Below are 15,681 nucleotides of genomic sequence, written 5' to 3'. Positions count from 1 at the left end.
TGCTGGCCGCGCTTCTTTTGATGCTGCCCAGGATACAATTGGCTTTCTGGGCCACAACTGCACATTGCTGGCTCATGTTGAGCTTCTCATCAACCAACACCTCCAATTCCTTCTCCTCAGGGCTGCTCTCAATCCATTCTCTGCCCAGCCTGTATTTGTGCTCGGGATTTCCCTGACCCATGTACAGGACCTTGCACTGAGCCTGTTGAACTTCGTGCTGTTCACACGGGTTTCCATACTGTGATTAATTTTTTGTACTCTTGACATTTTTGTGATTTCCATTTGCAGATTGCACATAAGGATATCTAACAAATAGCTTATACACACTTAATTTTGCTAACTGGCTCAAATGTCATGAAATACAAACTCAGGAAAGAAAATGGGAAAATTTAGCATGATATCTTTTGTCCTTTAGTTGACTCTTATACAGAAAATTGTCATAACTAGCTCTTGCTATAAATGGTCAAAATTAGTCATTTTTTAGGGAATAAAAAACAGATTAAGTGATAGAGACCTGATCTAAAATCAGGATAACACCACTGAAATAATTTTGGCAGATGCCTATCTACTGGAAAGATGTATAAAGTAACAGTAAAGCTATCTTGGCTAGGTCAACAGGAAACTAGCTACTCCATAAGGCTAAAGTCAAATGACAAAAGGTCTTATGCATCATTATGGAGAACATTATCTACATGAACAAAGTATGTACTGGAAATTAAGTTCTGTATTGAAAAAAAATAGCTTGTGTGTCATTTAAGATTAAGAGCACATATCAAAAATGTACAAAAGAAACACCCTCGCATATCGAATTAATATAGAGAAAACTTCGAAATGTTCAGAGCGAGTTAATTTAAAAGCAAGATAATTATGTCAAGTTCAGGAAATGCACAGTTAAAATTCATAAACCAAGATCACTCTCTTCACAGAATTAATCTAGCCTGGCTTATTTGTTTTCTTTTTATCTTACAACTATCTATGGCATTTGGCATATCTTGGCCAAAGATATTTGTATTTATACATCATGAAAACCACAAATTATAGCTGCAAATACCAGGGTACTAGTGCAGCCTCCTAAATCATAAAAATGTAGTTTTTATCAATACTTCATCATCTTTAATATCATAACATTTTCAGCAGGATTTTTTTATCAAAATAAGCCAGATCAGAAGCCTGATCAGAGTTGAGGATTTATACAATTCTCTAGCACTTCAGATGCATAAAACAATACAATGGTTGTACAATACAACATACGACCAAAGTCATGTGTGATGATTCATCTTCTTCTAATGATCATTCTCAGACTTAGAGCTTTATATTTTTACAGACACTGATCTGTGTTCAATGACAATGTTCTCTTAGGGGTTGAACTTGAAAGGTGCAGAACCTTCCTGATAATCCCACAGAGGATTTAGGAATGTGGTATGTGACTGACTGACTTTGATTCCTACCTAGTGCCACTGATGCCTGTGACCATTTTGTAGGCTCGCGGGACTTTGAGTAAAATAGTCAGAATGGTCAGCTTTACAAACTGGGCATTTGCTGCTAGCATATTATATGTTCAATTAATTACTTATAAATAAAATCTACTATTAATTATGTATGATTGTGGAGAAGGCAAACTTAGAACATTGTTAATATAAAGGCATGTTGGTCATGCAGGTTTCAACGAAATGAAACTATTCTTGTGAAAAACATTCACAATTTTTCAGTGTGTTTTTATTATCAGTATTTTTCTTGATTGATTCTTGTACCCTTTTCAGATGTTGTCACAGAGGAAAAGTTAATTTCATACTGGTACCTTACAGCATTCAGTTTTGGGCTTTCCTATACATACTTCTCTTTTATGTTTACAGTTATGTCTAAAAGTACTGGATTCCTAATAACTGATTTAGAAAATTATACCACCCTGTAATGCTAGCCTTAACTAGATTATATATTCTACAAAATTTAATTTTAAATTCATGTTCTCAGGTGGGGATTTCATATGAAAAGTTGATCGTATTTCTTTTTTTCTCCTAATGCTAATTCATCCTCCATTTTATTTCCATCAATTTCTTCCTTTCTTTGTTATCTACTCCTCCCATCACATATCTGCACAGGATCCTTTTATAACTGTGTAAATGTATTTTACACTAAGCTTTGAATCAGATTTAAAGAACAAATAATAAATGAAGAAGAAAAATAAAATAGAATAATATTATAAATCTTCTTCAGACTATGTAAAAACATCAGGTCAAATTATATTTTTTTGTTTTTATGGACAATTATCAATCAATTTCTGTCACACCAAAACCTCACTTTCCTTAAAAAAAAAATTCTGAGAGAAAGATGCAAATAATTCTTTCGCTAGTGTGACATTTCAATGGCTATTTCTTTTTCCTTGAGAAGTCTCAATGAACAAAGCACACAGCTAATACTGATTATGGATGAGATATATAACATTCTGGAAAAACAGAAAAGTATAAATTCACATCGTCTTCTGGTCAAATGATGATGTATTAGTAAAATTACAGCATTATTAGTTTATAGCCCAATTAAATTTCCAAATGTTATATCCTAATTATTGAGTACTGAATTAAAAAGACACTTAAAGTTTCTTTAACCTGTATAGTTGTCAACAATTCTTATCATTCTATCTGACAGCTGGGAATGGCTATGTATGTCATATTGTAAGGGAAGAAATGTCAGGACAAGGTGCTGTGATAGAGTTATTGAGAGGATGGCACAGACACCAGCAAAATACTAGTCTACATTATTTGGATTTCAAGCTTGGAAGGTGTGGATTGTGAGTACTCACATCTCGGTAGCTTAAAAATAACAAATCCGAGCATGTCTCTCAGAACTAATTGAGAATACTTTGCGGTAAAAAAAAAAACCCTGATATGGTCACTGGAATTCTTTGATGTGTATTGTACAAATACATCTTTTATTTTGAGTACATTTCAAATTTAAAGTAATTTTCTAGCAACATGTGCCTAAGCAGTGTATGCCCCTGAAAGTCTAATTCAAAGGGAGAGCTGAAAGGGCATTATGGTTCGGGCCAATGCTGACTTCTGCTTCTCACAGGATTTATAGTAGCTAGACATACTATAGCTACAACACATTTCAAAGGAATTGAGTCACTTTACAGGTGAACAACTTCTCTTTTGTTACCGTGTCTTTTCTCCATTATTTTAGCAATATTTTTTTTAAAAAAAGTATGTTCTTTGAGACTAGTTAGAGAGAGACTGAAATCCAGCTAGGCCAAAAAAATAATCCAACCTGTGTCAAAATAAAACATCCAGCCAGCTTTCCACTTCTTTTCCATTGCTCTTACAGTAGAAAAATGTTCAGACTACTAAATGACCATGCTGCATATGTCGAAAAGGGAAATAATTTGCAAAACACTCCAGAAGCTGAAAGGCTCTTATAAAAAATATTCAGTAGCTGCATCAGAATAAGTTTTGGTAAGATTTATGATTACAAAATATCATGGATAGTGCCTAGGTTAGAATTCATTGACCCCTCTATATAAATGACACAAATAAAGCTGAGGATGCCCTTTCAAAAGTACATTTAGCACTCTTACTCCCAGAGGTCAGCTTAAAAGAAGACTAAAATCTGTATTATTAAATTACTTATGACAATTCTAAAAGAAGATTAAGAGATAAAAATGCAAAAGTAGAAAGAAGAAATCTTTGCACCTTTACATTTAGAATTTCTTTCTTTGAAGATATTTTACTATTAAGTAACATTTATCTTTCTGAAATGGTAATGTTACCTTAAAATTTTATGCGAAACCATTAGACTCTGTTAAAAGTTTAACTATGACTTACAACCAAGCTATTTGCCGCATCAAAGAAAGGGACAACTTCCAGAACCAAAAGTTTTAAGAGTAAGAAGAAATAAAATTTCAATTTTTTATTTTTTTTTTTAGAGAGAGAATAGCAGAACTGGTGAAATCTCAATTAAGGAAGACTAATAAAGGTAAAATGAGAACCAATATCTACACTATTGCAATTGTTGGTCTGTGATTTCGAAATAAGGAACCCTTAGCCTGTTTTCCCTTTAATCTCTAGAAAATAAAGCTTTCAGCCTTTCTGCGAGTGAAATTTTGATCCTAAACCAAAACCTTTTCCATAGACTTATAAGGAACTGGTTAAATCAGCTGTCCCAGCCAATTAAAAACCTATGAAACATCTGTGGCTATATTTACATCACCGTTGGAAAGTTATTCATGACAAGCCAGAACAAAACCAATTTCCTTACGTTGATCCACTTGCCTTAGTGGATAGGCTGCATATGACTATGATGTTCAGGTACATCTGGTAGTGTGGTAAGCTGAGGACATGATCCAGAGGACAGTTTTGATGTTCTACAGTGCCACTACTTTTTTCTTACTGTGTTCATAGACAGTCTGAACTTGCTGTTGTCCCAAGAGAAGTCCAGAAAGTACTACAGTGACATAAGTCAATAATTTGGTACTATAGTTTTATAGTTTCAGTGTGATTATAGCTCTGTGGCCAATGGAGGCAACATATTGGCAAATTCAATGGGTATAATCCATTGAACCTTCTATCCTTCTATCCCTGCTATCAGGGATCATTGTGCTGAAGCATTCAGAGCTGGTTGTTTCGGTTACTGCATTTCCCAAGATTTCTGTGTTATTTGCTACATACAATAACAACATAGCTGTGTTACTTCAGTTGCTACTGAGTCTTTCCATCATTACTGTACACATATATGTATATAAATATGATTATTCTAATTGCTGTCATGACACTGATAGAAATGTTGTGTAAAATAATACCTAGTCTAGTTCACATTCTTTATAGAAGTATACACATTATCTACTTACTAATGCATTCAGGTAGAGGTTTGTCCCAGTGGCCATTTGGTTGACAAATTAAAACTGAAGATCCAAATAAAAAATATCCCGGATTACAGTCATAAAATACCACTGTGCCATATGTGAAATTTCCATGTTCAATTTTACTTTCTCTTATGGAATTTCCAGGAATTCCAGGATCAGAACAATTGACCACTAAAAGGAAAAAGAGCATAGACTTGAGAGTCATACAAATACAGTCTACTAAAATGGTCTTTAAATGTTCTCCTATCCTTTGTATGAGAGACTTGCAATATGTTGCTACTCTGATTTTATATAGCCTGATTTTATATATAATGATATTGAATTAGGAAGTTTTATGAAACCAGGAGATGCTAAAACCAGCAGATACTCAACTCAGAGCAAATAAAAGGAAATGTTTCTTCACACAGTATGATGACTCTGTAAAAGTATTTGCAACTAAAAGTGACCGGACACACAAATATATTCAATTTATATTCTTGCCTTGACATAAACTATTGCTCACATCTGGAAACAGGTTATGGGGCTAGATGTGCCTCTGGTCTAACCCACACAGCCATGCAAATATACTTATGCTCCTATACTAACATTTTGATAATGGAGCACCTTTGAGGCAGATGTTTTGAGCTAAAGGGCACATGATCACTTAGGTAAGACTACAGTGATTTTGCTAGGACAGGGAAATATCCCAACAAAAAGGTATGTGCTTTTAAAAATATGCATATACTTTGATGGTTAAGAATGCTGATGGATTTTTTGAGTCCTCAACTACTTTAGAATTCATATGTTTGAAAATCACTGCAGACCAAATTTTATTTTTTTTTCTTTTTTGAGACTTACAGCTGTCTGGTGAAGGGAGTATAATACTTATTTTGGGGGCCATGGAGATTTTTTCAACAGTTTCCATGCAATAGACTCCTCTGGCCAAGTAAACACATCATCACCTATTTAAAAAATAATCACCTATCATCATCAAAAAGGTCCTTGGAAATTTGAATTCTGTAAACTATTTGCCAGTATCACTTAAGGCAAAGTGATCAAAGGAAAGTAGAGTATACCTACTGGAAGGAAAATATAGTTGATAAAATTACTATAAATACATAACATGACTTAGGCTGTGTACAGATAAAAATCCATAAAAGCTGCTGGGAAGATGCTGAAAAACAATTAATAGAATTTCTGCATATGTGCAAGTAGGTTACAGCAAAAAGTACTTTTTTTTTCTAAATGAAGACAACTAAAACATTTAAAAAGCACATAACAACACACTTTAAAAGGACAATGGTGATGAAACCTTTTTAAACGTGCTTATAAAAACTCAAACAGAACTAATTTCATAATATTTTTTTCTTTTCAGTGAAAGAATTTTAAATATAATATCCAGAAGTGTTGAGCAGCAAGCCAAATGGATTATGCTAACAAATTAGAATAAAAAATTTAAAAAGATAAGCAGTCAGATCAATAGAAATGTAAAAGGAAAAAAAAGATCTGTTTTCTTATGCACCTGTTAAAACTATATTGGCTAAAAATGCAGAGATTATTTCAGGATTTAAGCTGTTAATTATCTCTGCATAATTTTGCTTAAGAAACTTGTAGAAAACATTTTAAAAAATCAAAACAAAATACAGACACATAAGAAAGTTTCTTGTAATATTTATCCTGGCAACCTTCTGAATGTAGAACAGATCTAACTGAAAAATGAAACATCTTCTTTAATAATTTGATGCCTGTTAGTAAGACAGGTATCATTTTGTCTTGACAGTTTCCCTTTACCTTCTGTTTATTTTTCAACCTTAATTTTCCAACTAAGTTTGAAATCTGTAAATGCTTGCATTCTTACCTTTGCATATTGGAGGTGGGTGGCTCCACTGCCTGTTAGCCTGACACTGTGCTTTGGTTGGTCCTTGCATAACATACCCAGTATTACATGAGAATGTCACAACGTCATTGAAGTTGAAACCGTTTCCACTTGTTCTGCCATAAATAGGACTACCAGGGTGACCACAGCTAACGGCTAGCATAGCGCAAAACAAAGAAACAAAAACCAAACAGAGCATGCTGTTATCACTTTTCATGATTTATGATAGGATAATCATTATAAAAATTATATAATAGAATTTTAAATTTTGATATTATAATATACTGAGTACTTTCCATGAAAAATTCACATTTCTCTGAACTGAATAAGAAACGAGACATATTTTAGTAAATGTTCAAGCACCTATTTAAGTATTGAAATAAACTGAATAGAATTTGCCATGCAGTAGTCAAGGCAAATTAAGAAAACTTTTCTGAGGAATGAGGAGAAAAGCAAGCACTTGATTTTCGTTACATATAGTCTGAAATTGAAAGGAAATATTTCAGTGCATTAGTTCTTCCGTAATTATTTCTTACAAATATGTCTTAATATCAACTCACTCAGTTTTGTCTTTGAGGCCTAAGTACTTAGTGAAGTTATAGATTTATGACTGGTTATACGAAACATTATGGGCACTGTGAAACTTTTCTTGTATTTATACAAAAACTGATTACAGAAGGTGAAGTTCCTGTTCTGTGCCCACAATAACCAGATGCAAAAATAGTAAGGAAAACAAATTAAAAATTAATTTTCCCCAAACAATTCAAAAAATGTATAAATATTTTCTTCTATGTTTTAACAAACTCCAGTAGCTAATAAATAAAATGTTAATCATTAAAATGAAAAAAAGAATCACATAATAGATTATTTAAATCTGAAATTTTTATCACTTTCGAAACTTCATTATTTTTCTAAATTAATTTTGTTAGGTCTGACATATATATGTTCTTTTTCTACATGTAGAATAGACTTATCATGATAACTCTAAAAGAAACCCATTCATATAATCTGAATGAAATAAAGTTTTTAGCAACATAAAAAAAAGTTAAAATGGTCCTTGAAAACTAATATAGTATACAGGCAAGTCACAGCATGTTCTGTGAATGAAAGTTAAATTAAATTCTGTATGTTTTATTAATATCACTAAGTTATTTTAATTATATATATTTTCTTTATGTTACTGGCATCAGAATTTTCTATATAAGGAATTGCATTTTTTCCCCAAGTAATTGGAATCATACACTAAACTGTCAACATTTGTAAAACTGTCAGTCAGAGATACACATTCAGCCCACAGAGATGTTTTTACTGTATATATAATAACAATAGAAATTATTTTTGTGAAAACAGAAATATGAAATTTATATAAAATTTTCATTAATACCCATACATATACAGTAGCAATACACAACAGTAGCAATACATCTGCCTGCTGTATAAGCAAGAGGAATAGTGAATTCAAAAGTGAAAATGTCACATAATCTCAAAAATTCAATTAAAACATCTAAAGTTAAATAAATAAAGAAATGTGAGACTATTTTTCCACACGTCATTTGAACCTTTTATCTGAAGTGGAGCTGTTCCTAAATATCTACCACAAATTTTGCAAGTCTAAGCTTTTTCCCAAATCTTGTGTCTGTTGCTGAAGTGCTGTATTGCACATCCCCTGGTATTAAAACAAGCAGCTTCCATTTGATTAGAAGAAGAAAATACGTCCATTTTCTCTGCTGTTAGCACATCCAAAACTTTTTTTTTTCAGTTCTAACATTGATATTAACATTTTAATTTAGAAATTCTTGATTAACAGTGTCTAATTTTATTGCCTTAAGAGTTACCTATAAAGAAGTGTGTTGATCTGAAATGTAATATAAAGAAGTAATGATCTATTATTAGATCACAATGTGGAAACAAAATTAAGAGATACAATGATTATAGTAGTGTTATGTATATCTAGTTCTATGTGAAACAAAGTAAAGAGTGAGCAGCAAGTGTAATGAATTAACAGTGCATATTATGATTCATCATTCAGCCAGTTTCTGCTAAAAAAATGTAGTTATAAAAATACAATATTTGGAGGCAGACATATATTTTCAATATACTGATATTAGCAAACCTGAATTATTGAAACATAGTTGTAATTTGTTTGAGAATCCTTTGAGAACTCTCAAGTTTTCCTAAATGGAATACACTATTTTCTGTTATTACAGAAAGGTATTTCATGTGATATGTTGACACACCTATCACAGACAACAAAATACAAAATTCATGCCAAAAAAGCCAAAACCCAAACCAGAAAACAAAATAACAGTATCTCTGTGAGGAGAACAAAAAAAAAGGTATAAGTTTGTTGAAGCAAACATTTTAATCATCAGTGCTGACAATGTAGTTCAAGAGTATCTACTTATCTAACTACCACAGTCAAAGTAAATGTACATTAAATATTTCCAAAAGCCACTAAGAGACATAAAGCCATTTTCAAATTTGAGTACCTGGGTGCCTAAGTCCCATCACTTTTTGAAGAAGTTTCATATTCACATATAAATGACAGGTATTTAGTAGCCAAAACATGCAATAATCCAGTGGAAATATTAAGTGACAACACTGAACTTCACCTGACAGACGAATCACAGATTTTAGGTGGTCACATACTTTCGAGGATCTGCTTTAAATCTTTTTTTTTTTTTTTTTTAAATTACTACTAAGTTGAAATGTCACTCCTCATCTCGTCTGACGTAGACATCCCTGTAACATAAACCAGGATGTGTTGCCATGCTTACTTACGCACACAGGATGGAAGCTGACCAGACCAGTTGTGATCCTGTTGACATATTCGTACAGAAGAACCAATCAACCGAAAACCAGGACTGCACTGGTATACAACTGTGTCTCTATATCCATAGTTTTCTCCAATTACTTGACCATTGACTATAAGTTCTGGAACACCACAGTGACCAGCTAGATTTTTCAAAGTAAATTAAAAAAAAAAGAAAAAAAAAAAATAAAAAAAATCAGTAAATATGCCAGAGAAATTTTAAATATACCTCCTTAATTAAAACAAAGAAATGCTGAACATCTTTCAATTCTTTTAAATGACTTCATTCAAAGGTTTATTTTTATTAACTTGGGGAAAAATGCAGTCAGTATTGCATTTGTATAGGTAGGACTGTACACATATAAAAAATTACAAAAAGACAGTGTAGCAAAGAGATTAAATGTCATATATGTTATCAAATTTATTTTCAAAAAATATGAGTAACTTCTTTTTATTAAAACCTGTAAAATTCTATATTAGAATAAATAAATATAATATAAATAAGATAAATCCATTATAAATATCAATCCACATGGATGTTATAAATATAGCCTTCTTACAATGGAAACAAATTAACTTGGACAATTTATTGCTGGAGTCTGAGTCTCTGAGTTGTCTTCCATTCTTTCACTCTTATTGATCCCAGAGGAATCCCAAAGAGATTAACATATTTGGGCTAAAGGTAGTCAGTGCAACAATATCCAAATGTCCTGCAACCAAAAACCTTTCTATGTCTTGGCCTAATCTTCTACCCTGTATTCTCAAAATATGAAAAATATTTTATTTACACTATGAAAGTCACAAACAGACATTTAATCTAGAGAGAGGCAGAGAAAAATAATGAACTATGTGTCATTTGTTACTATTTTACTTAATAAATTCTGGAAAATGGGAACTGTGATTCGGCAAATAACGTGGTAATGGAAAATCCTCTGAGTGTTGTTGACCTCTTGGAAACTGTGACATATAGCAGAGAACTCACTACAAAAAAAAAAAGTAAGGCAAGCAAGAAAAACAAGCAGTGTTTCAGCTAGTACTTTAACGAAAAAAAATATTACCAGCCACCTAAACTCCTCTGCTCTCCTTTTCTCCTCTACTTCTCCTCAAAAAAAACCCACAAGCAAACCCTCAAAACATGGGGTTGCTAATAAAGACATTTAGAAGCACTACAGCTTGTATTATTATTTCCTTTGGACTTTTAAATGTTTATAATACTTTGATGTAATTTTCAGCATTTTGCCTCATTCTTTCAGGGCTAGAAATTTCCTACTAAAAAAAACCCCTGAAAATCTGAGATTTTCTCGTAACTTGAATCTGGCAACTTAATCCTGGTATAGTATGTCATTGTGTTGAAACACAATAAAACCATCACAATTTACAATATAGGTAGTACGTGACCCTTCACACAGATTAAATTGGTGAGTGCAATTTGACTTCTGTATGAGGAACAGGAGTCCAAATCTGGTACTGTTCAAGGATATACTCCCCTCTGTTTGTCCCCTCCCCATTTCCCTCAGTGTTACATAAGGACCAGGCATACTTGAAATTTGTTTTATATTTTCTGGGATAAGATGGCATAATACTTGTTTACAAAATTTTTGTCAGACTACTTCTTGATTCTCCAGGAGTTGTAATCTCTTCAGTACATAGTAGACTTTCTTGAACATGCCACAAAGGGCCCAAGTTCCCTATCTAATCACATTTGTGATGATGAACAGGACTAATTGGATGAGGAGTAAAAACTGAGCTGGAAAAGATCAGATTCTATCAGAAGTGCAATCAGTTTGCAGTGATTCAGACCATGTTCAAGGAAATAATTTTCTAATTGCATGTAATTACAATATTTGGTCTGGCACTTAATTAAGATTTTAGTGTTGCTTTATGGCAGTAGAGTGGAAGCAGCATACATCACTGGAAACGTCAAGGTGTTTCCTGTGCAGAGGGAGTAAAACAAGTAATTAAACACATCATGTGACTAAGATCATACTGCAGTTTTTGTAACTGTGTGTGGACATTACAAAAAACACGCAACTGCAACAGGTGAAAAATGCATTTTAAATCACCCCTATGTCTTGCATAAATATCTCTGTCTGGTTGAGAAAATTTAAAATCACTTAAATTTCCCATCCTCTCAGACTACTTCCTCTCATTGTCATAAACCTCCCAGACCCTAGCTTTGAATTCTTCTTTTGACTTTTGAGTTTCTTTTTTTCTTTCTTCTTTCCTTTTGACTTTCTTTGACATCTTCTGATGACAAGGGGAGAGTAGTGGATGTTTTTTACCTGGACTTCAGTAAAGCATTTGACACTGTTTTCCAAAGCCTTCTCCTGGACAAACTGGCAAGGTACAGATTGGGTGGGTGGTCTGCGAGATGTGTAGGGAATTGACTAACAGGTCACACTCAGAGGGTGATGAACAATGGTTTTTACTCAGGCTGTCAGCTTGTCACAAGTGGAATCCTTCAGGGATTGATACAAGGCTCCACGGAGTTCAAAATCTTCATAAATGTTCTGGATGGCGAGATTGAGACCACCCTCACAAGTTTTCTGATGGCACCAGACCGGGTGGTGAAGTGAACACATCAGAAGGGAGAGCCATCTTATAGAGAGACCTGGACAGGCTGTAAGAGTGGGCTAGCAAGAAGTGTATGAAGTTTAACGAAGACAAGGGCAAGGTCTTGCACCTGGGAAGGAATAACAAAAGAGCCCAGTACAGCCTAGGATCTACGTGGCTAGGTAGCAACTTTGCTGAAAGGGATCTGGTGGTCTTAGAATCATAGAATCATTTAGATTGGAAAAGACCTTTAAGATCATCAAGTCCAACTGTTAACCTAGCACTGCCAAGTCCACCACTAAACCGTGTCCCTAAGCACCACAATTACACATCTTTTAAATATCTTTGGGGATGGTGACTCAACCACTTTCCTGGGCAGCTTGTTCCCATACCTGACAACCCTTTCAGTGAAGAAATGCTTCCTAATCCAATCTAAACATCCTCCGGCACAACTTGAGGCCATTTCCTCTTGTCCTATAACTAGTTACTTGGGAAAAGAGACCAACACCCACCTTGCTACAACCTCCTCTCAGGTAGTTGTAGAGAACGGTAACATCTCCCCTCAGCCTTCTTTTCTCCAGACTAAACAACCCCAGTTCCCACAGTTACTCTTCACAGGACTTGTTCTCCAGACCCTTCACCAGTTTTGTTGCCCTTCTTTGGACTTGCTCCAGCACCCCCATGTCTTTCTTGTAGTGAGAGGCCCAAAACTGAACATAGTATTTGAGGTGCAGCCTCACCAGTGCTGAGTACAGGAGGACAATCACTTCCCTAGTCCTGCTGACCACACTATTTCTGGACCTGGTGGACAACAAGCTGAACATGAGTCAGTCTCCTCTTGCCCCGATGGGAGAGAGATCGCATCTTCCTGCCCGCCTGCCTTGCTCACCCTGCTTGCGCAAACTGCCCCACGCTCCAGGTCGCTTGCGCTCCCCAGGGGCCCTTCAAATCTCTCGCGGTGCCTCCGCCTACGGCCCCTCCTCTCCTGATTCGTTGCCAGTAACTTCCTGGTCCAGATGGGACTTGGGGCTGCTGCTCGGGTGGCCCTGAGTACGGAACCCGCCCGGTATAGTCCGATCTCACCCTCGCCCCAGTCTCACCTCAGTCGCTGCCGCCGCTGTCGCTGCTGCTGACTGACTGTTTGTTATGGTTTCACCACGTTTAAATCTCCCGCGGTGCCTCCGGCTACGCCCCCTCCTTGCCTGATTCATTGCCGAATCACATATAATGTAAATATGTCTATATTTCAGTTCCTTATTTACTTAATCCACAATGTACATAAATTTAATATTTTTTCATATCTTCTAATTTGATTTTCTAACCTCCCCACTGCTGCCTTCATTCACTAATGTACACATATCTTATAAACTGGTCTTATCACGTTATCTTTCAGTTATGAATTGACTGGAGGGCTAAATGACAGATCTTTACCTGTACCACACTCTCCACAGCACTGATTGATTCATGCACTGCATATTCTTCACTTACACCACTTCACTTACACTTCAACTTACACCATTGCTCTGCCCCAGACAGTATGTCTGCTACTCTTTTTACCTGTTGACAGCATTGGTCTGTATAGAACTACTGGATAACTGTTTTCTCATATGTCATCATATTTTATTTGTGAGTAGCTGGCTGTCACCAATGACTCATTAGTGTTTGGAATTGGTAATTTTATGAAAAAAAAAAAAAAAAGGAAGAGAGAGTTGAGTAAAACTGGGATAAAAATTCCTCAGCTAACAAGTCACAGGTTGTGTCTACATTAGCATTTTGGTTCAGATCCTCCTTGTAACTCTTAAACGTGTTGAGTGCTTTTGCTATGAACAAACTAGCTTCCTTTCAGGGGAAGCACATTGAGAAGCTCAACTCCAGGTGCACAAAATAAATCTTCTATCTCCTTTTGGAGATAAAGATGTCAAAATTATTGATAGGTCCTTTTGACAACTTAGAACCATATGCAAACTTTTAGGAAGTGGTTGCAGACAAGGACAATCTAAATGTTATTATCTTGCCCTATGAGTCCCTTTTCTTTCAGTAATCTGCCATTACAACCTAAAATGTGACATAAACTAGAAAACGTGAACAACTAATTCTCTACAACTACCTGAAAGGAGGTTGTAGGGAGGTGGGTGTCAGTCTCTTCTCCCAGGTAACAAGCGATAAGATGACAGGAAATGGCCTCAAGTTGTGCCAGGGGAGGTTTAGGTTGGGTATTAGGAAACAATTACTCACGGAAAGGGTTATCAAGAACTGAAACAGGCTGCCCAGGGAAGTGGTTGAGTCACCATCCCCAAAGGTATTTAAAAGATGTGTAAATGTGGCACTTAGGGACATGGTTTAGTGGTGGACTTTGCAGTGCTAGGTTAACAGTTGGACTTGATGATCTTAAAAGTCTTTTCCAACTTAAATGATTCTATGATTCTATGAGTAATAGTGACATTTAACCCAGAGGACTGGACTGGATACTGTCCAAGGAAAATTCTCTCAGCCATATGTAATGCAGATATAAAGAATTCAGAACCAATTATTTGTCTCATGATCTGCTCCTTTCTGCTGGATTATTTGTTAATGCAAAGACACAGTATGTGAGGTTTACAGTTTCTCTTAGAAGAAGAGGTGAAAGGTATTTCTGATACTGTTGTATTTTGAGTATGAACAAATGCTGACATTTAATGCTCACTCTAACTAAATTAGCTTTATTCTGCCAGCTGTCTGTCTTTATTGAAAACTCCTCTAGTATTAGTCATGTATTGGAAACACACCTCCATGTATCTTATTAATCAAGCAAACTCCATTCTTCTTTTCTGCATTTTAATTCATATGGATACTTAGCATTTATAAAGGTGTACTTAGTTCTCTGAGTGAACTAAATACAACGACATTTAATAACATCAAGATTAACAACAATATGAGATCTTATAGACCTTTAAAAAATTAATCATATTTTATTTTTTATCTTGATTTCAGATTTAATACTGACTTGGAGAACTGAACACATCTATCATTCCAGCAATGGATGATTCTTCCTAGTACATTGGTAGGAAATGACAGCAATGAATTTTGGTAAATAAGGGAAAGAATATCAACATATCTGCTTTATCAATATGTTTAGATATCAGGAGGAATTGAGAAAGAAGAAGGAACTAAAAAATGAGGCTTAAGCGTAGTCCAGCTGAGTCAAAGAGGAGGGATTTACAACTTTAAAGAAATGTGAAAAGCTGGAGTAAGCTCACCAATCAACAAAGAAGAAAAGTTTGCATAAGATATCTTACCTCTAAAGAGTTTGACAATTGGTTGAGAATATTTTTTTTTGCCCAGTTTTCACGTTTTCATTGATGTGATGTCTAAGCATCTTCTAAAATTGCCTACAGTCATGCAAGTAACAAAACTGAGAGAAACTCATTAAAATTAGATACTTCCCCTAAAAGAAGTGTGAAACTTTGCACATTGCATTAACAATGAGCAAGGTCCTAGAAAGAAATCAGAATGCTTTGGAATAGTCTAAGAAAAGAGCTTTTGTTTTTAAGTATAAGAAGAATTGGATCCAACACAAATGCTTTCCAAAGCATGCTATACTTTTGTTTCTTAGTTTTACTTTTTTTTTTT

At 34.7% G+C, this 15,681-nt stretch overlaps 1 protein-coding gene across 3 annotated transcripts in view; it reads right to left on the bottom strand.

Annotated features, from left to right (window-relative positions):
- The window catches only part of CSMD3 (CUB and Sushi multiple domains 3), a 790,297-nt gene that overhangs the window by 59,511 nt on the left and 715,105 nt on the right, over nucleotides 1–15,681 (bottom strand). For all 3 annotated transcript variants that reach the window (XM_068397267.1, XM_068397268.1, XM_068397269.1), the window contains 3 exons: nucleotides 9,489–9,662; nucleotides 6,690–6,863; nucleotides 4,838–5,023 (listed from right to left, as the gene is read on the bottom strand). In XM_068397267.1, the coding sequence (XP_068253368.1) occupies nucleotides 4,838–5,023; nucleotides 6,690–6,863; nucleotides 9,489–9,662 (534 nt within the window). The remainder of the gene's footprint in view (nucleotides 1–4,837; nucleotides 5,024–6,689; nucleotides 6,864–9,488; nucleotides 9,663–15,681) is intronic.

Source organism: Nyctibius grandis, chromosome 3 (assembly GCF_013368605.1).
Source record: "Nyctibius grandis isolate bNycGra1 chromosome 3, bNycGra1.pri, whole genome shotgun sequence".
Taxonomy (NCBI): domain Eukaryota; kingdom Metazoa; phylum Chordata; class Aves; order Nyctibiiformes; family Nyctibiidae; genus Nyctibius; species Nyctibius grandis.
Note: the sequence above shows the minus strand (reverse complement) of the source record. Positions and strands in the feature narration are given on the sequence as shown.